Here is a 24907-nt window from a genome sequence, read left to right as displayed (position 1 = left end):
AATAATTACAATTAAGTTAGATGCAACTAAAATAATAATAACAAATTAACTAAAATAATAACCTAGACTCAAAGAAATAAAGTCATACATCATTATTGTAATGAAAAAATATCATACTTTTTCCTTAGCACAAGGAGCATACCCGAAAGGAAATCTCAATCTAATTGAGGAAAAAAATAAAGTGTCAAACAAGGTCTATTTGATCATTCCAAGAGTTGGACTTTTGCTTTGAAGAAGGTAAAGAATAGGGTTTCTGGAAACCCTAGCCACATCCTGGAGATTCTTCTGCGATTTTTTGTTGGTTCTTCCATGATGTCATGACTGCTACCGCTTGCTAGGTGGCTTAGACTTGATACGCCACATTTTTCTTTCTCTCTTTTATGCATTTCGCTTTGGTTATCATGCCAAATATGGAGTTTTACATGAGTCAAGAAGCTTCATTGGTTGCACATTTGCTGCTCCTCTTACTCATGTCGTAATTGGGTGTTTGTTGGATTGCATAAATGCTACATGAATACATTTTTTTTTCTTGATAGAGAGATATGGAGGGTTTTTCTTTTACTGGATTTGCAGAGAGAAATCGTGGCATCATTAGTTGTTATTCTAGCTGCCATGAGCAGAAACATGGGTTTTTCTAATATTGAACACCAAATCTGGGGTCTTTTCTCTTGCCGTGTTTGGAGTATTCATGGTTAGATACTTCTATTTTCTGGGAGTTGTCACTTTGCTCTTTGTCATGCGTTTTTTGGAGTTTTCACCTCTTGAAGTTGAAGCTGCTACTGGGTTGTTATAGGCAGAACGTGGCTATATTTTCTACAACTTTTGATGCCATTCACCTTGCTGGTGTAAGTGATAACTTAATTTGGAATTTCTTTTGATTTCTCCGCATGTGTAGTATAGATCTTGAGTTTGTTATACAATAGATGCTTTGCACATTTTTTATAGCTCTTTTAAGATGATGTCGTGAGCTGGGTTGTTTCTCCGTTATCAATTTGTTGATGGGTATTTTGATGCTATGCTTTGTTGGGCATGATGCATTTGCTTTCCCTTGTGGAAATGAAACTCTCTTCTATTTCCATCATTCTTCTACAAGATTTTTTGATGAATTAAGAGTATGACCATCTTTTCATCACATACCTATGTGTTGCAATAATATAGTTACCACCATTTGAAGAATTTTGTAGTTACTATTGCTAGCCGTGAACCATGAAAGCTTTTAGATTGTGAGAAAACTATAAAAATGAAGCAAAATCTTTAGCTAGGTTCTCATATTTTCAAATAGCTGAGCTGTATTTTCCTTTGTATGTCTACTTCATGGCTGGGAACGTACTTCTTTGTAGATAATACCATCTTTTTGATGATTTAATGAATAAAGGTATGTTGTTGTTATGAAGATCTTGCATAAGCAAGATGTGAATTTGATTTGCTTTTTTCTCTTATTGCTTCTGGGTTTTGGGAAACCTTGAGATAGTCATGTGAAACCTAACTGTTTGCTTGAAATTTGTCTCTATCTTATTGTTCCTTCCTGTAGCATCAAATCTTGCTGGTACATGTAGCATCTTTTACTGTTGATTTTGAAAATAATGTTTCTCTTTTTTGAAATTCTGTTGTAACTTTTCCTTATAGCTGCAATAATATCATTCTCGTGTCTTTGTTTGTCATGGCTGGAAAGTTACTATTTGGCAGAAAACAACAAAACTTACTATAAACATTTTCTGTAAAGTATTCACATGTTCCTTGAGACATTTTCAGCTTTATACACAAAACTTGTAAGAACGTGTTAGCATTTTTTATTCTGCTCTTGCTACTCTTGAATTTCATTTTGATAATACTGTAGCTTCAAAATTCTTGTTGTCTTCAATGTTTACTGATCTTGTGGCGATATATCTGATCCTTTGACACGTGACAATTTACCACATTTAGATTCCTTTTCTACCTTACGCTTACAACAGCAACATTTTCTTATTGGATTCCTGTACAAGCCTTGGATTCCTGTACAAGCCCCTCATTGTTACACAATCAAGTCTTTTAACAAACTTTCACATATTATTGAAAGCTCTTTTGCTGAGAAGTGTTTGAATGTTCAAATGTAAACTTACATCTTTTGATCAAGCTGTTGTTTTCACACATAGCCTTGTGGTATTGCATTGAACTTGTTCAAAAATCTGCCTGCTGTTGTATTTTAGCCAGTATGCTCTCTGTTGTAGCATTTCATCATTTCATTTGCTGCTTCCGTTCTGTTTTATTACACATCTTTAATCCTATAGCCTTATACTTTCATCTTTCATCTGAAACAAAAGGTTTCAAGCCTAAAAGACTTGTCCTTTTAATATTTTGTTTTTTTGATATTGAACTAGCTAAAGTATCTCTATTCTAGAAGCATAAGGTTTCATGAGTGAATGTGTCCCTTTAATACTTTTGTTTTTACTATTTAGATCGGCTTCATAGGTCCTATATTTTATAGACAAATCGGGCTCAATAACCCTTGTGGGAGCCTACAATTATATCCGCGTACTTATAAGGGATCGGACGCTACACAGCAAACAAACATATTAGTAATAAAAATATTTAGATCTAATTGTTTGCCTCTTCCTCTGTTGTTATATGTTCTTATTTTATGAAAAGTGTATAGCATGATAGGAGTATGAATAGTTATATGAGGTGAGACTCTTCGTCATTGCTTAGATCAATTGAATCTAACACTTTTTTCCTTATGAAGGCAGGATTTGGAGGCTTGGAGAGGACATGGTACGAGGCAGCATACAAGCGGGAGTGGACGAATGCAACACAACCAATCATTACAGGCAATGACTGGTGCCCTATGACCCTTCCTTTTCTATTCTTTTGTTTCATGTTATGCATTTTTATAGAATAGAGACATGTATCAGTAGACTAGGGGCCACTCTCACGGTCAATTGTGTGAGGGGATTTACTTTCAGCATTTTCTATTTGTTTCAAAATTGTAAATATCAGTTGTATAATACAAAGGACATTCATGCTATTCTTTTGTTGTTCAGAATGAAACATGATTTAGTAGTTTGATTTTGAGCTGAAAGTAACGAATATGTACATTATTTTTACTTCTACAATATGTAGAACTGAATTTTAACCTGAGTGAAAAATCAGTAACAGTCACATTATTCTTCTAAATGTTGGTGCCTCCTATTTGTTATGGTAAATTGATGTTGTGCATTATATTAGATTTACATAGATGTTTCTAAAAAAAACAAACATTAACAAAAGACATAGTAGGAAACTTTCCTAAATGAACTAAAGACAAGTAGATGAACATTAAAGAAACATTCTATTATCCTAATCCCATCATCTAACTACCTTGCAAAAGACTACATATCTTGTGTTCATGAACTCATCAGAGAAACCTTCCTATGGAAAAACATGAGATTTCGCATGGTAAAATAGCACACACAAGCAACATGCAAGTGCATGCAACCATTGAAAATTAGAAACTTCTTCTCAAAATAGGAAATTGCACAATCAAAACCCTGGACTAGGCTCAGGATTTTCAGCAAAAGTCTTTGAAGACATATTGCAATGTTTTCATAAAAAAAAAAAATTTAAATATGAAAATCAAATTTCAGGAAAAAATCCAAATCAAAAGAAGCTCAATTTTTTCTTGAAAAAATTGCCAAATTTTATGAAATAACATTAACCCGCTCTAATACTGCATTATGGTAAATCGATGTTGTATATTAGATTAAATAGAGGATAAGATTAGATAATTTCATTAATGTCCAGCAAGAAACCGCAAAGAGGTCTAAGGGACTGAAAACATACAAAAAAGGAACAACCAACGGCAGAAACATCAAATGGTTCCTAGGGAAACTAGAACAAATCAAGAACCCAACAGAAGAACAAAAGCTGAAGTGAGCAGCAAACTAATCACTTATCGTCGCCGAGAAGTAGCCCAAAACTGAAGGATACGGTTTGGGGCAAGAGGGAACGTCGGCTCGTTGCTAAGAATCGCTGGAAGTGGAGGGCTCCTGTAGTGTCCCCTTCTCACTAGCACTCAAATTTAATGAGGTTTGGCCTATAATTAGACCTTTGTAGGCCAAGGTGTTGAGGAGAAGGTCATGTGAGTAGTTTCTTACTGTTGCCCCAGTCTTAGGTTGCCTGCAGCCACAAGCTTCCTATAGCCTATGATATTATTTGCACTTTATATTAATCATTAATTAATATTACTTTATAATGCAATTAAATATTATTATGAGAAAAGGTGAATCGTCTAAAAAGTGAAATTAAATATTATTTTTATTTCTTCTAGAAGGAGGCCCACCTATTGGAGGAAAAGAATAAATAGGGATGGAAGCCTCATTATTGGACATCAAATTTGTTGCCATCTACTTTGCCTAATAACTTGTGGAACCAAGGGTTTCTACAATTTTCTACATTGGCCATTGGGAACGAACACTCCCATTGATTCGCATAACTAAGGTGGTGAAAGATCCTCCAAAGGGTTGCAACTATTGGAGAAGACAAACCAATCTTTTCATAGTGCCAAATTTGTGGCCTAGAACCAAATTTGCATAGTAAGATTGAAGAAATAAGTATGATATTAATTTTAAGATATATCTTAGTAGGGCTAGGATATTTGGATAATGATTCTGGAAGAGTTTGGAAGATTTTCTTATAGCTAAAGGTGAACAATGTTGTTGCTACAATGTCATCGCTATAGTGTCATCGCTACAGTGACGTTGCTACAGTACCATTGCTATAGTGTTGTTGCTACAGTAGCTCCGCTATGGTAACATCTAGATATTTTTCGCAGTTTCCAAGTTCTTGTCCATTTATGTTTTGAATTGTTTTGTTGACATTTGATGGGATTTAGTAATCAATTGTCAAAGTATTGTAATCTGATTTATATTAGAATTTTATATCAGAAAGTTGTCATTTAAAGGGATTATAATATCATTGAACTGCATAGCATGTGTTTGCCCTAATGTCTTATTGTTGTAGGTGCATATTTTCACATCATTAACCAATGCTTATATAATGGCTTCCAAAAAACTACATGTGAGATTTCTCATGTACAGGACATTAACCAACCTTTAAACATGCATAGGCTTAAAGCAATTAAATAACTATTCATGTATAGAGTCTAGACATTAGAATAGATTTACTAGCCGATTTTAATAATCATTTGGATTGAACCAAGCATCTTAAAGACAGACACAGTTATTTAAAGGATGAAAGCTGTTATTCTTTACCCCCACTAAAAAAAGTAATTCAAACATTTTTAAATTGCATTGCCCTACATGTTGCACGCAATGTTGAATTGATTTCTAGCAAGAATGCACAATAATTTAAAATAAGAATAATGCTAATGAACATCCTACACAGTACTCGCATGCGAATTGATCTTGTTTGCTTTTCTGCAGAAGCTTATCTTGAAAATTTAAATACAGACATGAATTATGCATGGAAGATGAGAAACAAAACATATGCAAGTCAAACGATGGATACAAATCATATTGAAAATGTCAAAGCACTGATTGTCTTAGAATTCTCATCACATTAAATGATACTAATTGTTGAAAAAAGAAAGAGCGTGTGTAAGTGTAGTCATACCTTATCAAATGATATTGTGCTGTTCATCAAGCCAAGATTGATAATCACCTGCACACATTCGCAGAAAAACATTATACTGTAGCAATGAATTCCACATTGCCAAGCTATAGATAAGTTGCCAAAATGGCAATAAAGAATATAATCAATGAAACAATAAGTATAGTTGTCAAATTCACAAACTTGAGGTAGTAAAATATTTAGTACCTCATCAAAAACAGGCACACTTCCACCTACAAGTCCAGTATTACCACCTTGTGGAACAACTGCTAGACATCTTGTGTTGCAATATTGAAGGACTTGTGAGACCTGCAGCAAAGGCATCTGTCCTGAAACTTAAAACTTTCAAAATATCAAATAAATGATTGTTTGACGATTATTTTTATGATGAAGTGAACATTGGGAAATAAAATAATATTGAATGTCATATTAATGAAAATGCGGTGTGTAAGTGCAAATAAGATCATGAAATAGTCAAGGGTAGCAGGTTGGGAAAATAAAATGTTGGATACAACATATATGAAGCATTATGTATTGAAAGGTCGTAGCTGAATATTACATGCATTGCGTTGTTTCACATTGAAATTTGGTGGAGAATAATTCATGTATAGTCACCCCTTTTGCAGGAAGTTTTTCAATAACATGATCTTACATGACAGCCAACTCATCTAACATGACAGCCTCTTGCCCTCCTTCATGAACTTTCCAAACTTTCTGACCTTTAAAATTAGATCCTTGAGACTATACTAATTTTTCACGTCCCTTGGTGCTTCATCTTTGCATCAGACACATCTCTGTCTTCCATTTCCTCTCTGACCTCTTGATCTTGATCTGTACAGTCAACCCTAAGCTTATATGGAAATGTGAGTTGCTAGTTCTAGTGTGCGAACAGGTATTCATGGTTCAGGTTTGTGAAATGAGTATCTTACAAATTTATAAATGATATAAGTATTTAATAGATTAATAGTTCAACTATCACTAAGAATTATTTTTAGGTAAGTACTGCCAAGGGGGCAGCTCCCATTATACTAACTTAAAAAACATAGTTACGGAAGTTCATCTTACATACATCATCCCATCGCATGCATTCACATAGCCTCTCTATTTGTGGGGGGGAGAAGAGATCCCAATACTTGCCAATAAACTGGCCAAAAAGAGACGAGATTGTAATATCCCTTGATGGATTTTGGCCTAATGTTTTCTTTAACTGACATAGATTTTTTTCGCAGTTGCCTGACCTGTAATAAATAAATATAAATTTCCCTGGATTGTTTAAGAGCTTCATGGACGTTGAAAGTCAGTTTATTTCAGTCCCCTGGATACTGCAGTTCTTATAATATGCAGAAATAGCTCTCCAAAAATAATTGATGTGTTCAACCCCCAATAATTATGAACAAGATTGAAATAAAATTATAATGTATTGATTCTCAGAATATAAGCCATGCATCTACAAGCCGTACACAAAGAGGCTAATAATGTGCTAAGCCTTAAACAATCATAAGTCCAAACCAAGTTACACACATACCTAAATGTAAACATTTTGAATAAATTACAGCAGAAGTAACACTCTTACAAACATAGATGCGCAAGTAGAGATATTGGCCATGTGTAGATGATGGTAGCCGGAATGGGAGGTAAAGCTGATGTCTACGACTGGGATGAAATGTTCAAGCCTGCTGTAGCTTAGTCTAAACAAGGACTGGATTCCCATCTTCCATTACAGAGATTTACGCAACCAGCAATGATCATAGTTCAATATGTGAATGGCTCGACCTCTTGAAATGCTAACCAACATGGTTCAATAGAAGAGAACTTCAACAACTATCTCCATTCCAGTATTCTGATCAAACATGTTATAACCCCAACTGGTTATAACTTTGTCAAACACCAAATTCTTTTATAATTCAGTTGTTTGACATTTTATCAAACACTTTGCAAGCAAGCTTTGATACCACTATAATAACCCTGTCTGGCTATGGCTAATCAAACAATAATTTCCTCCACAAGTTCATGGGTTTGACATTTCGTCAAACAATTTGCAAGCAATTTATTTCTTAGTATTTGTAAGATGCTAGGATTATATTTGCCCTTTTGAATTTATTTCTTGTTTGAAACTTCATTTAGATGGACAGTGCAATGCCTTGAAGAATTTATTCATAAACAAGCACTGATATTTCTTGTTGTAATTCTCATTCATACATATAATAAATGCAATACTGAAAATGAACAGATCATATACTAAACAGTTTCAATGAAGTAGTTCCAACCATTCACCATTTATTGAGGAAAATGCAATAACAAACAATTTTTAATATAATTCTGAACTTGGAATCATCTGTAGCAGCAAATAACATCAACGTTGGACTCCAAAAAGTTATTAAAACACTTGCAGCAAGAATCTTACACTCCCAGCATGGATCCCAATCCAAGAATAGGTTGGCAACTTCAAACAAGGTGATTGCAGAACAATAAAATGCAGGTCGCAGGTCTTAATGGCAGATCGTGGCTCCCAACAAATGCTCCAAAAGCCCCTTGTAAGCACGTGACCCTCCAATGTCCCAACTACATGCCCAGATTTCCACATGCAGGCCAAAAATGACATAGCTTCCCTTTCAAATTTCAGATTGCAGCTGGTAATGATGGCTGCAGATCCCAAAATTGGAATCACAGCTGCTGGGAGAATCACACCCAGCCTCCTAGAATGACATGCCAGCCTTAGTGATTGGCTGCAGATGATTAATATACCACAAACCTGGCTTTCTTGGAGGAAACGATAGTCTGAAATGCACTAATCAATTCCTCACTTTCTCAAATGCCAACTCCACCAGCAAACTTTGTTTTCCCTAATGGGTAACAGAACTAATGCATATGGAAGGAAAGGTACTTAACACAGATTGGAAGTAGAGAAGAATCATATTTTAATTATATTCATTGCTTAGTCACCATACACAATAGTATTCAATACCAACATGTCTCTATGAAAGGAAATAATGGTTACATATAGTATCCGAGGGGTCACGAGGCGAACCGTCACAACTGTGTAACTCCCTTGGATGTGCCAACTATCTTTGACTACCCATTATCCCCACAACATCATCCCCCCCCAAAAGAAAAGTAGTCTCTTGACGACATACAATTTTAAAAAATAGGAGATAATGAACTAAATACATCAAAACAAAGACTAAGGGGGAGGTTGCGTCCCTAGGGTGTTCAGCAACTGGCGCAACTCATAGACCTACTCCGTACAGATGCGCAAATCCTTTTGTGTCCTTGTATTGACCTCTACGACCTCCTCCAGCAAAAGCGTTGCCTCCATGGCTTGACTTCCCTCTGCATACAGGCTACTTTAGCCTCTTCTAGCCCCTTCTCTGCCAGCTCCTTATTCCATTAGAGCATTGCTCGCTCTTCTGTCCAAGCTGCCTAGCAACTAGCCAAATTGGTAGCTAGCTCCTTTGGAGCCTTCACCTCAACTTTTCTGAACCACTCAGCCACCACTTTGTCTGCCTCGACACATCATTGAGCATAGTAGGCGTCCTTGTACGCTGCTACTATCTCATGTGTGAGCCTCTATAGTGTTGGTGAATGGTCCCAACTCATGTTCTACAGCCCAGTCGGCCAACATCTCTGGCATCTCTACTGCTGGCCACCCTCTTGCCCCAAAGCAAGAGTGGAACTGCTCAAGGCATGTCCGCCTCATGTAGGCCCGGCTCAGTTGCAGTTCTTGTGTCCTAGTCAAGGCATGTTGTCCAATCAACAATCCTCTTTCCAGCACATTCTCTAGAGCTCTGATGTATGCCCTAGATCTCTCCTCATCCAACCCATAGGAGAAGCTCTCCTCATCATCCTCCTACACAATCTACTGGTCTAAATCAATCTCCATGCCTCATATGGCAGCAACTTCCACTTTCGATACAGCCTCCTCATGAGGATCACCTCGGATAGTGGACTCTCCTCCTACGGTGTTAATGTTGGTGCTCTGCTCAAACCCTCTTCCCACTGTGGGGACTCAATGGAGGGGCCAACGTCAACAAGAGTGAGTCGAAATTGTTGTCTCAGGAACACACTAGCTCGATCCATCACTTCAACACCCTCAACCTCTGGTTGTGTTGGTTGGGCCATACCCATGGGTTTAGCCAACAAGGATGAAGCTATAGTAACGATAGCCTCTATGCTAATCACCTGCTAATCACCTCAAGTTGAACTTGAGGCTCCCATAATCCACTCTCATCTAGCTCTGGCACCTGGTGCATCTCCATGAGCCCTTTGGTCAAAATTGCAGCTATTAGATTTGGGGCAACTGAATCGACAGGAATGTGTACGACTTGAGTAGTCTCAGAGGTGGTTGGCTAGGATGGCCCCATCTGGGTAGATAATACTCTAGTTTCCATCATGGCTATGGTTGGTGTCATAACAATCGACGCATGCCTCTGGCCGAATGGTGGAATAGGCGACATGGGAGTGGCGGCTATCAAATGTGTCGAAGTAGGCAACTGAGGAGTGAAGAGTGTCCCAGGTGGGGGCCTTGCATCTGTCTCATGGTTCCCTACCTCAACCGAAGTACTATCTCCCTCTAAAACAGTCCCACCACTCTCCGTGGTAACCTCCTAACCGCTATTAGTGTCACCATATGCGTCTAATTCTTGCATCACCCTCTTCTGGCCAGCCATACAGCCACTTTTGTCCAAATGCCAGTAGAATATGGGAGGTTCATTCTTAGTCAACTTGCCTTTCGGCAAAACCTCTAACACATCTGTTAAAATCTAATGCAGCATGGCCTCCAAAAATAATCCAATCACATGGTTGCAATTAACTCCTCCATGCATTCCACCAAGACCAATGCATAGTCATAGACCAACCCATTCATGAAAACTATCTGAGGTAATGCAATGTTGGAAGCCCTGCTAGCCCTTGTTAGCTGACTCTTCATGACGTCCATGATAAAACGCCATGGTCCTTTCCTGGTAAAATCTCATCGCATTCCATGACTTTTGGTGCCTTTTAGGATTGAATTGAATTCCTCTAGTGTGAGGTGATGACAAACTAACTTAATACAGTGCTCCTTCCTGTCCTATGGAAGCTTATGATTTTTTGTTACCACTTTACATCCACCTTCCTCGGGAATCCTGAATACTCTTGTAAAATCGTGAGATTTGAATGAAACTGTAATAGGATGTTTCTTATACCCAAAGGAACTCTGTCAACTATATCTGTCATAAGATTCAATCATGGTGCGCAACACCTACTCAAATTGCCAAATAGAAAAGGCATGCATTTGGATTGCCTAATGTACCTGTGCGCGGACCAGTATTTGCTTGACCAAGTCTACCTTCGGTGTCTCTTGCCACCATCTTCGACATTCAATGTCGTTCAATCCTTTGAACTAGACGGAGAGATAAGAAATGTCGGCAATCTGTGTGGATTGCTGCACCTTAGGACGCACCTGCTGCTTTTTGGTGCTTGATGCTCTTGGCCCTATGACACGAACTCCTGAGATCAATACTCTTGCATTTTTGTCCATCTTATAAACTATTCTCCTTCAAGTGATCCTTCCACTGTCGCCTTTTTCATGCTAACTACATACTCGAACTGGTAATCGTTTCTTCTTTTGTCGTGTTGCAACAAAAATAGTTAGGGTTGTCTTGCCAAACTATTTCTCTCCGCGGTTGCTTCTCCTTCTATTCTTCCCCGCTCTATGTCTTTCTCCTTCTCCGCGGGTGCTTGTCCTACGTACCATGGTCGTGTTGCTTCTCCATGATCAAAAGAAAATTGTTTTAATGACTGGCCACATCCTGTGGCTTTCATGGCGTCGATACTTTGGCATTACAATTACCATTTGCCTTTTCTCATGTGCCCTTGTTTCCTTCTACGGGATCCCCTTCCCCGACGGTGTTCTGCTCCGCAAGTAATGCTTTCACCGTCGGCATTCCTTCTACATTTTTGGTCTCACCTCGACTTGCCCATTTTTGCCTCATCTCCGCAGGGAGTTTTCCTTTATAATTTTCCATCTCGTGTCACAGGCCAAACAGTGGGACATGGTCACATTCGCAGGATTTGTTGTGTCTACAGCATGACATGTCCGCGAGACATGGTCACGTCCGTAGGACATGTTGCATCCGCATCTGCAGCATGAAATGTCCGCAGTGTTGTCCTCTCGTTTTTGTTTTTTTTTTCTTTTAGAATTTTTTTTTGTTTTACTATTGGACCTTGTCAGTTCGCCTAGCTCCCTTCATTTCGTTGGTGATAGATTTTGAGCTTCAAGCCGTTGACCGAGTCGGCGATCTCCTGTTTGTCGAGGGTCCACAGCTTGATTGCTCTATTGTCACTGACTTCCCATACCTTGTAGGGTCCTAGCCATTTTACCTTGAACTTCCCAAGCTTAATCTCATTGTGTCCATTGTACTACTACCAACTGCCCAAGCTGAAACCTTGTCCGCTTCAAGTGTTTATTGTGCCAAGCCTTATGACCACTCTGAGCCACCTCAACAACCCATTGCACCATTAGTCTTCGTTCTTCTAGTTTGTTTAATCTATATGACTGCTTCTGAAGACTTTCCGTATCGCCCAACCTATTATCAATTGCTATCTGAAGGCTTGGAACCATGAATTTTGCCAATACTACCACTTCTTGTCCAAACATTAATTGGAACAACGTTTGTATGTTTGTCACTTTATATGTTGTGAGGTATGCCCAAAGTGTTGATGGCAATTTCTCTTCCCAGTCAGCTTGCTCGACCCCACATGACTTATAGATGACTGACACAAGGATTTTATTTGTTGCCTCCACCTGGCCATCGACCCTCAAGTGGTATGGACTTGGCAAGGAGTGAAAAAATTTCAACTCCGTCATGAGCAAACGAATTACATGGCTGACGAAGTGACCTCCTCTATCACTGGTCAACTAAATAAAGATGTTGTAACGTGTGATGATCTACTCATAGATAAACTTCGTTGTGCTAACAACTGAGTTGTCTCGTAATGCTCGTGCCTCGACCCACTTTGTCAAATACTCCATTGCTACCACAATGTAGCAACAACTCTGAGTCCTTCGATTAAGGGGCCCCACAAAATCTAAGCCACACCATTCAAAGTTCAAACAACTCCTGGGCATGTGATGAATTTAGTGGCATGAAATCCCATTTCAAGGGTTTACCCGCACGCTAGCAAGTGTCACAACTTACCACCCACTCCCTGGCATCATTATATAGTATAGGCCACCATAGTCTTGCAAGGAGTACCTTCCTTGCCATTGTGTCCAGTCCCATATGCCCTCCTATCGGGCTTTCTTGGTTTTCTCGAAGGACACTCGATACCTCCTCCATGACACATCTTCTCAATGTTTGGTATGGTCCCATTTTATACAACAAACCATTGATTAGAGAGAAAGTTCTGCTCCTCGGTATTAACTTTCATCGTTCTATTGGTAGTATCCCTCTTGGGAATTGCAAAGTGGAGAGGTAGTCGCTAATGCTTTTATACCACTCTGGAAGGATGGCTATACGAAATAGATGTGCATCTAGGAAGGTCATCATTGACTCCTTCCAGCGGCTCCCTTGATCTGATTTGGGAGAGTTGATCAGCTATGACATAGCTCTTCTTAGGTTGTACTACGATTGTGAACATAAATTCCTGAAGTAGCAATAGCCACCGGCTCACCATCCCTTGAATAATGGGTTTGTTTACTAAGTACATCAATGCCTAATGGTCTACATAGAATATGAAGGGCTTTGCTAACAGATAATGTCTAAATTTTTGTATGGCATAAACCATTCCCAAAGCCTCTCACTCCATTGTGCTATAGTTCCTTTCTGCCCTTGATAACAATCTGTTGGCAAAATAGATAGGATGATCAAGGCCATGATCACATGTCTATGCAAGTGTTGCGCCAATTGCAAAGTTTGAGGTGTCCACATGCACATGATACTCTTTATCCCAATTTGGGTACGCCACGATCAGTGTCCCTAGCAACCTCGTATTTAACTCTTGAAAGGAGGTTTCTTGCTCTGAACCCCAAACATAAGATTTTCCTTTTCTTGTTAGCTTGTTGAGGGGGCATGATACTTGGGAAAAGTTCTTTATAAACCTTCGATAATACCCAATGTGTCCCAAAAAGGATTTTATCTCACTGACATCAGTCGACGCTTCCATCTCTACTATCACACTTACCTTGTCAAGATCAGTTTTAAGTCCAGTCTTGCATACAATGTGGCCCAGCAACTTACCTTGAGGTACCATTAATCTACACTTCTTTGCGTCCAAGGATAGCCTAGCTTGACAACACCTTTCCATGTATTCTCCTAGTGTTGCTAGATGTGTGTCTTGTCCACTAAAGATAGACCAGTCATCCAAAAATGCACGGAAGTTTCCTATGGATATTTTATTGAAGATATGAAGAATTATCCTCTGGAAAATCGTCGATGCGTTGCACAACCCAAAGAGCGTCCATTTATAAGCATACACACCGTCTTCCACCACAAAGGTGGTCTTCAATTTATCCTCGTCGACAATTGATATCTAGTTATAGCCAGAGAACCCATCCATAAATGAGTATATTTCGTGTCCAGTAACCTCTTCCAATATTGTATCTATGAATGGTATAGGAAAAGGGTCCTTTATAGTGACGGCATTCAAGCAAAAAAAATCAACACAGATTCTAATCTAATTCACCTACTTTTTCAATGATATCACAATCGGCGAGACCCATTTGCTTGTTTCTACTCAATATATGATTCCTACATCCAGCATACATTGTATCTCTTCATCCACCCTTGTTGTGTAAATCTTATTCATCCTGTATGGTCTCTTCCGCATAGGTATAGCTCCCAATACTAGGGGTATACAATGTATGCACAATTCCGGTGGGACACCCTTCATGTCCTCTAACTCCAGGCGAACACATCTTTATATTCCATTAAGATTTTAAATGTTGTTGTCTTCAACATAAGATCCCCGTCATCGCCAACCAGTATGTTGCACAAGTTTTCTTCATCCCCAAGATTCATAACCTGTATGGATGGCTCTTCGTACTCTATCCGTTTCCCTATGTTGAAGTTGTGAGCTGGTCTTTCATTCACCTTCGCTTCTCCTTCCTTGTATTCCCTGTACTTCGATGGAAACACCTCCTTTTCTTCTTCATCTATTCCTAGCATATTGCAACTTGGGAATATCTCATAATCTTCCACTTTCCAATGGAATAGTCTGTTCCAAGAATCTAAGTCGTCATCCGAATATCTCTATAGTTCCAACACACCATCATTAGGGTCCATGTTGTTCCTTCCCTCATCCTTTCTACCAGATTCTCTGTTAGAATCCGACTCTGAAGCCATCTCCTCGCTTACCATCTAAATACGAAAATCAACAACAAATTTCCTACTATCATTCTCCAACAAGAGTGTGTTTTTCTTCCAATTATGGTTAGCCCTTGCTGCTACTAACTATCCCCTTCTGAGTATGGCATCATACCCCTTCTTTTTCAATGGAATTGCAATAAAATCTAGCACAAAAATTTGGGTTCCAATGGTGATAGCTAAGCCATTAATGTTCCGATGGGCTTAATTCCATGTTGATCTAAACTGAGCAGGTTGAAGGTGGGAGGCCATAGGGTACGCTTCCCAAGTTTCCTCCATGTTTCTTCTAAAAGCACGTTTACTCCCGACACTCCATCAATGATGGTCTCCGTAAGAATTGTACCGAGGATACCCATCTCAATGATGGTGAGGTACCTTCCATTGTTCAACACCAATATCATAGGATCTATGCTGAGCCTCCAGCGATGTTTGGTTGTTGTGTACTTGGTGGAACCGTGTGCTATTCAACAATGTCATTTTCAATTGAGGTATCCTGTGGTCTTGTATCTTGATTGGAACCTCCATTTGCAATATCCGTCCCAATATGTTGTTCTTGGCCTTTGTCCGTCCCGATGTACTTGCAACCCCATTGGAATCCCCCTTGGTTTTCATTGCCTTCTCTATTTCCTCCTTCACTTCCCGTACTCTTTGTTTTTCTATGTGAGGATCAGGAGACATGGCTTGCTTTTCCTGATTACGAGTGACTAGCAGTATGTCTTCCTCCTCTTCAATGTTGAGTAGATTCACCCACGCTTTCAGACAATCGGTTTCCTTGTGATCTCCAGGTCCACACCATCGACACAATTTCTGTGGTGTGTCATTCTTCTCACAATCTCAGGCGAAGTGGCTCCACTGGCTACACATCCAACACTGAATCATCAACCAAGCCTTTGAGTCATATTGTATCCGGCTTCTATTTTCATTACCTCCTCTTCCTCTGCGTCGGTTGTTTTGGAACCCACCATATGATGCATTATTTGTTTGTTGATTGGTGGTGGCTGCCCTGGAGGTAGATGGTTGCTCCTAGGTAAAGAGTACCTTGGGCCCTCTTGTCCTTAAGTTATATGGGCAGTCTTTGGTAGAGTAGCTCGTCACTTGGAAAATATCACATATTGACTTCTTTTGACATGCTCCTTTTGTGTGGTTGTTTCCTTTGCACTCTATGCACCATAATTCTCCCCCTTCACTTTGCCCGACGCCTCCTTTCATTCTTTTGAATTTCTGAATCATACGCTTCACATCTTTATGCAATGCTTGTACTTTTTTATTGGGTTCCTCATCGCTACTACTATCCTCATCAGATGATTCATCACTTCCAGACGATGACTTGCTTTTCTTCTTCTTCTTTAGTGTTTTGTTTTCACTTTCCAAATTCATAGCCCTATCGTACACATCTACATATGACGTCAGCAGTACTATCATCATTTTTCTTCTCAGAGATGCATTCAATCCATCAACAAACCATCTCTTCTTCAATTCGTCCGTGTGTTGGGTTTCCATTTTGCCGAACAACTACTTCAACCTTCTATTATAGGCTCAAACAGTTTCCTTTCTCCCTTGTTTGGCATTGTAGATCTTTGTGACGATCTCATGATTGTCACAAAGCAATTTGAATTCCACATTCTTGAGGTCAGCCCATGAACTTATTTTTGTTTTGTCCATGTTGGAGTGCCAGTCAATGGCAACGCCCCGTAGGGTTGCAGGAAATTGATTAAGCCATTTGTCGTGATCGGTCACCCCATTTGCCGCCAAGATAGTTTCACAGGTATGGCAATGTCTGAAAGGATCTTCCTTTCCATCACCAGTAAACTTGGGAAGTTTTTGTTTCTGTGACATGTTTCGTCACGGCGCTTGACCCACTTGTTGTGTTCCCGAACTGCTACTACTAGGATTGGATCGTGGAGGGTTTCCCTGACCACTGTGCAATGTCCTTTTGACACTACTCGCTGCCTCGGTGTCTTCTGCCTCCTTCACTTCCTCTTCCTCTTCTCGTCTGGTGTTTCTGTCTCGATCTCCTTCTGCCCGAGGTGTGATGGATAGGTTTAACAACTGTTCACGAGTCTCTTCTATCAAATCCAATCTCTGTCGTGTCTCTGCCAACAATTCTTCACTACTTCTTGCTCATCGACATTCTACCAAACCAAACCATTCTCCTTTGGTTACTACTCCTTCCGTAATACCCTCGTGGTCACCCTCCGTGACACCTTCGTGGTTCCCTTCGGCAAGTTGCTTTAACCTTCATCATCGCCCGGTTTGTTGTGCAAGAATTAAGGCTTGATGTTTGGCTTGTACGACATTGATTTGTTCCTTTCTATTTCTATCCTTATTTAGTGTGTTTGGCATATATACTTTTCATAGGTGAATTTGAAACCAACATATGTATAAAAGAACACTTTTATTTATATAGAGTCTCTGCTACATCATTATGGTCGCCTGTGCAACCATTACAGAGGTTAGTGCTCTTTTCCCTCACACATTACTCACATTCCCACAACCTCGGAATCATGGGTGGGGATGTCAATGGCTTCCATCATGCTCTTTTGATTCTCACCGGATGTGTTCTCGAAAGTTCCAAAGGGTCTATTGCCTTCGCTGTTCCTATTCAATCTCCTCATAGTGACGTTGTGCCAAGAAGGCTTGTGCAAATAGTTTAGGAAACTGATACAGCAATCAACTGGCAGTGGGGCTCACGTTGAGGGAGTCCAACACTGTGTCCTCCGGAACCTCTTCCCGTATAGCTTCTCTCTATACAAAGGTTTCAATGCTCGAGCGGAATAAAATATGGAAATTCTATCAGTTCGTGCTCTCCCTCGAACAGCTCGGGAATTCCATTTTCATTCACTCTAGTATTCTCCTCCAAAGGCATTCCATTGACTCTGTGTCATATGTCATTAGCGTCGCTTTCCCAGATTTGAAACAGCAATGGCGCCAAATGTTTTCCCTAACAGGTAACTGAACTAATACATAAAGAAGGAAAGGTACTTAACACAGACTGGAAGTAAAGAACAATCATATTATATTCATTGCTTAGTCAATGTACACAACAGTATTCAATACCAACATATCTCTATGAAAGGAAATCATGGTTACATATAGTATCCGAGATGTCACGAGGCAAACCGTTGTGACCGTGTAACTCCCTCGGATGTGCCAACCGTCTCTAACTACCCATTATCCCGGTAACAAACTTCTCCTTAGCCACAGAAAAATACTGTGGGAGAGACAGATTCCAAACCAATCAAATATTCTGAGCCATAGTAAAGATAGAAGGGAAAATAACAATTGCAATACCTCAGCTGCAATTGCATTGAGTAATCAAGGAGAATTGGTCTCCAAACCAAACTACCAAACCCTTATACCTCAGCAAGGGCACAAAACCAAGAACTTTAAAAAAAAAGTCACAAAGACATAAAAGCAAATAATAATCAATCGATCGGATGCTTTTCTCATCAAATGTCCTCATATTTATAATATCCAAATGGCACCAGTTTCCCAAAAGAACTCCACTTACGCAACATTAAAATATAATAAAGTGTCATTAATATAATTTATTAATTGCTTTTGGCTTAATGACCTTTTCCACCATAACTTAATATTTTGGCACGCAAGGCCACTATTTCTTGTTCCCACAATTTAAAACTTTTCGTCCCAATTCCAACAAGCTATGATATTGAGGTGACCAACCAACAACAACAAAAGTTGCAACCTCCGCGTACTTAGACGAATAATAATAATAATTGACCCATCTTGCAAAAACAATTGAAGAAGCATCAGAATTGAAATTTGACAATACCAAAGTGATTCTAATGATGAAAGACGATGAATGAACATGACAGGGTGACTTACTATAAATAGACGCTCCCTCCAAGATTCTTGGAGCCCAAACTAGAAGCCCGAAATAAAATTGAGAGCATCACACAACTCCTCTAACTCAACTGAGCTCATCGGAACCAACAGTTTGATTTACTATAAATGGAGCCAAAACACACCATAGCCTGCTAAAAAGCCTATAACCCCACAACTGAGACCCTCAAATCCCACTATCACGTCATGAGGGTTGCAATGGTGAATTGACCAAGCCAACTGCAAGAACCTCCTAAAAATGTGGACATTACAAAACATCTAGCTTTCCTAAATATCGATTCCAACCCATGGTAGTTGCAGATGTAAATGAAGTAATGATCACAGTCTATGTACTTAGGAAACTTATAGCATAACTTGTATGAGTTTCAAGTAACCAATGTTGAACAATCCAGAGAAATACAAGAAGAGGATTTTCCCCATAGTGTTGCTACTTGTACACTTGAGACGAGGAATAATCAGAATTCATTTAACTCTTGTGATCTCAAATATGCCAATCCAATGTTTGAAAGAGAATATTCAAGCCACTATGTTGAGGATCTTAATTGTCAAAGATGTATTAAAAGGATTGAAGTTGTAATATTTCAACTCATTCAATAAGTCTTCAATGACATGCAGCAAGAAGCAGAGTTGATTCCAAACTTAGAAGTTTTTGATGGGACTTGGTTATTTGGGGGTGTTGCCTCCCTAGAGCCATTGCATGTCAAACATACTGGGACTAGAATTCAAGGAGCAAGAGTACTAATGATTCCAGAGCTACTAGAGAATCGCCACTTGTTGTTACACCGTGGTATTTATTTTCCCTTTCCTGTCAATGGGTCAGCATAATCTACTTGGAGCCTTTTCGAGATAGGGTCACCTACCATGTACATATTTAAGGTAGATGGTTACATTTTTGGCTTGCCTTGAATTTCTCTAATTAATCCCTAAGTTGTCTCTTTTGTTATTTTCATGTGACACTATAGCCCTTTGGATAACACACTAGTATTGCAAAGATTATGGATTCAACTTGCATCCTTTGCAGTCCTTGTCCCTAGTTAGAGCAAGTTGTTGGCCTCTTATTAACATGGCTAAAATTTTAAGATTTTCAGGAGTTTTAATTTTTCCATCAAGAATATGGCTCAACTTATTTTCACCTTTTATTCAAATAATTGAAGTTATTTTTCATAGTAATTTTAATTATTTAATTAATTCTCATTTTTTATACCTTTGAAATGAGCCCACTCCCAAGAAAAACCATGAAAAACTCCCTAAGTTATGCCTTGTTGCTCAAAATGTCAAAATTCGTAACCAAAAAGGTTTTTAATCCTCAAAAAGCAAGCAAAGACAACTAAAAAGGTTTGAAATGCTCAAAAATTGAGCACACAAAACCAAAATAGTTTTGAATGCTCAAAATTGGAGCTCTCAAAACCAAAATGGCTTAAAATGCTTGAAAAGTGAGCAACCGCAACTTAAAAGTTATGAATGCTCAAAAAGTGAGCATTCTAACTCACTTCAAGAATTAATTATAACCACCTAGAAAAAGAACGGATGTGATCTTTGCAAGAAACATGTAAGATGAGTATGCTTTAAGAAATGTGGAATCACGGATAGGGCATTTAAATATTTCATAAAGAGACTCCATGGTTCCGGGGCATATGAGAAATTGTGAGCTTTGTAACAGGTTATCAACATACATGACAATATGTTGTGCTTGATAGTGTGCCAGATTTGTTTTACAGAATGCCTCATTGATACATCACTTCATGGCACAATGTTGACAAGATGCTCACGAAGTGTTTAACAAAATGCTTCAAAAACAAAACCGCTGAATAGTTTGACAGAATTCTTCATAGAGAAAGTGCCTCAATAATGCAATATCTTAATAGTCGCAGGTGGGTCCAGTTAAGAAAGTACGGTAATGCTTTTTCAAAATGACACAGATTTTCATCCCAAAGAAATATACAAAATTGTTGCTGGATGGTTTGCAAAAGGAATTTTATCGAATACCTTTGTTAATAAAATTGTGGGCAAAGGAGAGCTGAGGAACATTGTCGGATGTAGCAGGCGTTAACATGAATCAAAATACAATAGCATCCACATACAAGCAAATAGCAATGTAGTCGAGATGTTTGACCAAGTACCTCAAAGTTATGTCACTTCACCACTTCTATAGGCGTTAACATGAATCAAAATACAATGGCATCCACATACAAGCAAATAGCAATGTAGTCGAGATGTTTGACCAAGTACCTCAAAGTTATGTCACTTCACCACTTCTATAAGCTTCGACCATATCTTTTCCATAGTTTGGCATCGAAAGGAGAAAAGTTGAACAAGAAACTACCTAGAAAATGCAAGTGCGAAGCCAATTTCACACAATTATCCTTTACTTCTTGCATGAGCTATAATGTGGGTTTTACTATGGTAACAAAGTAAAAGGATAGGGGATTTTTTGTCAGATTCTATAGTCATCATAATCTCGAAAGACATGCAGGCTGAATATGGAACCTTTAACCAGCATATAGACAAGGCATGTAAACTATATAACAAAATGCTTCAAAGTGGTGATCTTGAACACTACCATTAAAATTACAATATTGAAGGAGTTGTGAAGATACTTTCATCAACATACAACTGACGTATGTGGAAGCTTAAATGACTTAAACAAATTGTCGCCATCTAAGAGTTTTTGGCAAATATAAAGCCTTTTGAATCGGAGTAGACATCTTTCAAAGCATAATGAAGGTGGACTTCTGACAATGTAGTTTCAATAAATATGCATGACTAATGTGTAACCATGAATTGCCAAAGCACACGAACAGTTTGACATAATGCCTCAGCAGAGATGTCATCCCAAGAAAAGAATGGAAATGATTGCAGATGTGTACACAATAGATATGGTGAAAATCTTTAAGAAGATTTCATATGAAGAAATGAGATCATAGAGTTTGCATGGCAACTGGTCAATGAAATGTTTCTAGTTTGTTTGCAGATGATCTTCGACAATGAATGCAGCCCATTTGATAAAATGCTTCAAAGGATGCGACCTCACATATCAAGAGTGGGGAATTGCTCAAGTTGAGATGCATGCAAAATGTGGAGGACAAAAATGCATGTTAATTGTTCAACATAATGCCTTCAGGATGTGGACCATTTTAAAGAAGATGTGAAGGCTGGAAACATTCAAACTGTTGAAATCACATTTTCTATTCCCACCATACATGCTACCTTGCCAAAGTTGAGTATTAATAATATTTATCGAAATCCATGAAAAATGTGGGATAGAGAGAATGTGTGCTAACTATGGTTAGAATAACCCGAAGAAATATCATCTGAAAGAATGCTTGCAGCAAGTGCTCTCTATGGAACTTGTTGATTGCATGATTTACACAAAATGGATATATTGAGATCTACTTAAATGTCCAAGAATATGGTATTACAATAATAGATAATCGTCTATTATTAGTTAATGGTAATCTATTTGTAATCTAGTGTAAATATTAGAATGTTTCTAATATTTAGTTAGCTTTAGTTAGCTGTAGCTTTTTTAGCTTTCTTTCAGCTAGAATAGAATGTTTCTATTCTTTATGATCGTTTCCTAAGGAAACATCATTCCATTCATTTGTATATAATGACCTCTTGGTCTCCATTAATAACAAGCAAGTATTTTACCAATTACTTCGTAATATGGTATCAGAGCTAATACTTCACTTTTAAAAATAAAAAATTATATTTTTTTTGTGAAATTATCTGCTACAAAAATTTTCAAAATTATTTCTAAGATTTCTCAAAAGCCCATTTAGGGGTTTCTGTTTCTATGAGAAATTTGTACCTAAACACACTACAAATCGTTTTATCTCTTAGTATCCGACTAGGGTTTTTTCAAAGAGCAAGTTTGTACTCCACAACTTCACAACTCGCATCTACTAAATTTTTTGTTGCTCACACAAGCTAGAGTTTCGAGTGCAAAAATCCTGTGGTTTGGTCTGGTCGTGCGGAAATCTAAACTCTCTAGTCACATTTTCAAACCATTGTTTGGCCGTTGTTTTTCACAAACCATCTCTGATCGCATTTTGTTGCAAATCATTTTTTGGTTTGGCCACCGTTTTCAGACACCAAAGCTAGAAACGACCAAAGACCACTTGCCGTCCACAAATCGTCATTTTTTTGGCCTGCAAACACCATTTTTCTGCAACTTCAACCATTCATGGCCACCCGCTAGGGTTTTTCTCGAAACCCTGAATTTTGAGCTCAAAAATTTATTTTGATTTCAAATTCTTGGTTGGGTTTTTCGAGAGCTCAACTGGGTTATCATCAAATTTTTTGGGTGCCTCAATTTTTGAGCCAATTGATCCAAAAATCGACAACATATTCCTTTTGGGTTTTTTGAGCTCTCTTCTAGGTCACTCCAAATTTTTTGGGTCTTTCATTTTTTGGCTCAAAGAATGTGCCTTCATAGATTTTCACAATTTTTCATTGAAAAACGTGTCATGGCATCTCTAACAAACATTTTGCTCGAGCACAACTCCAAATTCAATGGTCGAAATTATGTCACTTGGAAGTAGTGGATCATTGCAATTTTTGAATATCAGAACACTGATCAACTTGTTTTGGGTGTTACAAAGTTTCTGACTGCTCCTAGTACTGATTAGGATACTTGGAATCTAAATAATCGAGAGGTGGTGATGCTTATCAAATTATCCGTGGCTAATTATCAGCTCTCTCAAATTCCATTCAGCAAGACAACTATCAAGATCTAGACACATCTCAAAGGTCTTCATGAGATTTCTAACAAAAGTAGAACCTTCTTTTTGAAGAACACTGTTTTCTATTGTCATGAATGAGTGAACCTCGCTCCAAGCACACCTGAATAGGATTCAAGAAATCCGTGATCAATTGCTTGCCATCGGTCACAAGATGGAGGAAGAGGGCATTGTGATTATCACTCTTTGGAGTTTGCCAAAGTCCTATGAGCATTTTATCGAGACTCTCAGCATCATGTCTTCTAGTGTTGATTTGGAGTTCACTGATCTCTACACACTTCTACTTCAGCAAGATCGGTGGAAACAACAATTCGGTAGCAACTCTAGGTCCACCTCCACAGAGAAAGCCTTTGTTGCTAAATCTTTTCAGAAGGATAAAGGCAAGTTTCAACAGTCGTCTCAACAGAAGTCTTTTGCTCCCGCATCAGATGGTTCCCAGAAGAGGAACATTCAATGCAACTATTGCCACAAGTTTGGGCACACGAAAGTTGAATGTCAGAAACGCTTAGCTACACAATCTAAGCAATCAGCTTCGCTTCCCAAAGCAAACAATGTAGAGCACATTGAACAAACGAAATCTGCCTTTTACACCTTCATGGCTAAAAGACCTGCAGATCATGTCAAGTCATCAGCCTCGTACATTGATTCAGATGCCTCTCGTCACTTCACTCACCACAAAAACTGGTTCACTAACTACCATCCTTATTCAAACTCTGTTATTTTTTGTGGTAGTGAACAGTACACAGTGGTTGGCAAAGGGAACATTTAGATTCAGTTTGCTAGGAGGAATCTCATTTTCCTCGATGTGTACTATGTTCCAAGGATGGAACTAAATCTACTCTCAGTCAATAAGTTACTGCAACATTCTCCACACTTGGATGTCACCTTCAATTCACATCAGTGCACTATCATTGATCGGGCGACTTAGTCTATTGTTGCAATGGGTCTTGAGGATCATGGTCTTTTCAGTCTTACTGATTCTGGTGATTCTTGGGACTTAGCTATGGCTGCTCGGCGGTCATCTATTAGTACACTTTGGCATCAGTGATATGGGCACTCAAATGTGCATTATCTCTCACAACTTGCTTGAGATGAGCTTGTTCTTGGATTGTCAAAGATTCTAACTCAACAGCTTGGAGTTTGTGATGCATGCTAGGTTGGGAAGCAACATCGCACACCTTTCACCGGTGGCGATTCATGGTGAGATTCTCAGGTACTTCAGCTTGTTCATGCCGATACCTACGGCCCGATGGCCACTACTTTTGTTCTTGGGTCTAGGTATTTTCTATTGTTTGTTGATGATTTCAATAGAAAAATGTGGATGTATTTCCAAAATCACATGTATTTCTTATGTTTCAAAAGTTTAAACCTTTA

The 24907-nt window shown here is 38.6% G+C and overlaps 1 protein-coding gene across 2 annotated transcripts in view; it reads right to left on the bottom strand.

Annotated features, from left to right (window-relative positions):
* The window catches only part of D2HGDH (FAD-linked oxidases family protein), a 213082-nt gene that overhangs the window by 174385 nt on the left and 13790 nt on the right, over positions 1–24907 (bottom strand). For both annotated transcript variants that reach the window (XM_089822015.1, XM_089822007.1), the window contains exons 3-4: positions 5791–5892; positions 5587–5634 (exon numbers count right to left, since the gene is read on the bottom strand). In XM_089822015.1, coding sequence (XP_089678141.1) covers positions 5587–5634; positions 5791–5892 — 150 coding nt within the window. The remainder of the gene's footprint in view (positions 1–5586; positions 5635–5790; positions 5893–24907) is intronic.

The sequence above is a fragment of the Cupressus sempervirens genome, chromosome 1 (genome assembly GCF_028749045.1).
Source record: "Cupressus sempervirens isolate cs-2001-9-10 chromosome 1, ASM2874904v1, whole genome shotgun sequence".
Taxonomy (NCBI): domain Eukaryota; kingdom Viridiplantae; phylum Streptophyta; class Pinopsida; order Cupressales; family Cupressaceae; genus Cupressus; species Cupressus sempervirens.
This window is presented reverse-complemented; position numbering and strand designations above follow the sequence as displayed.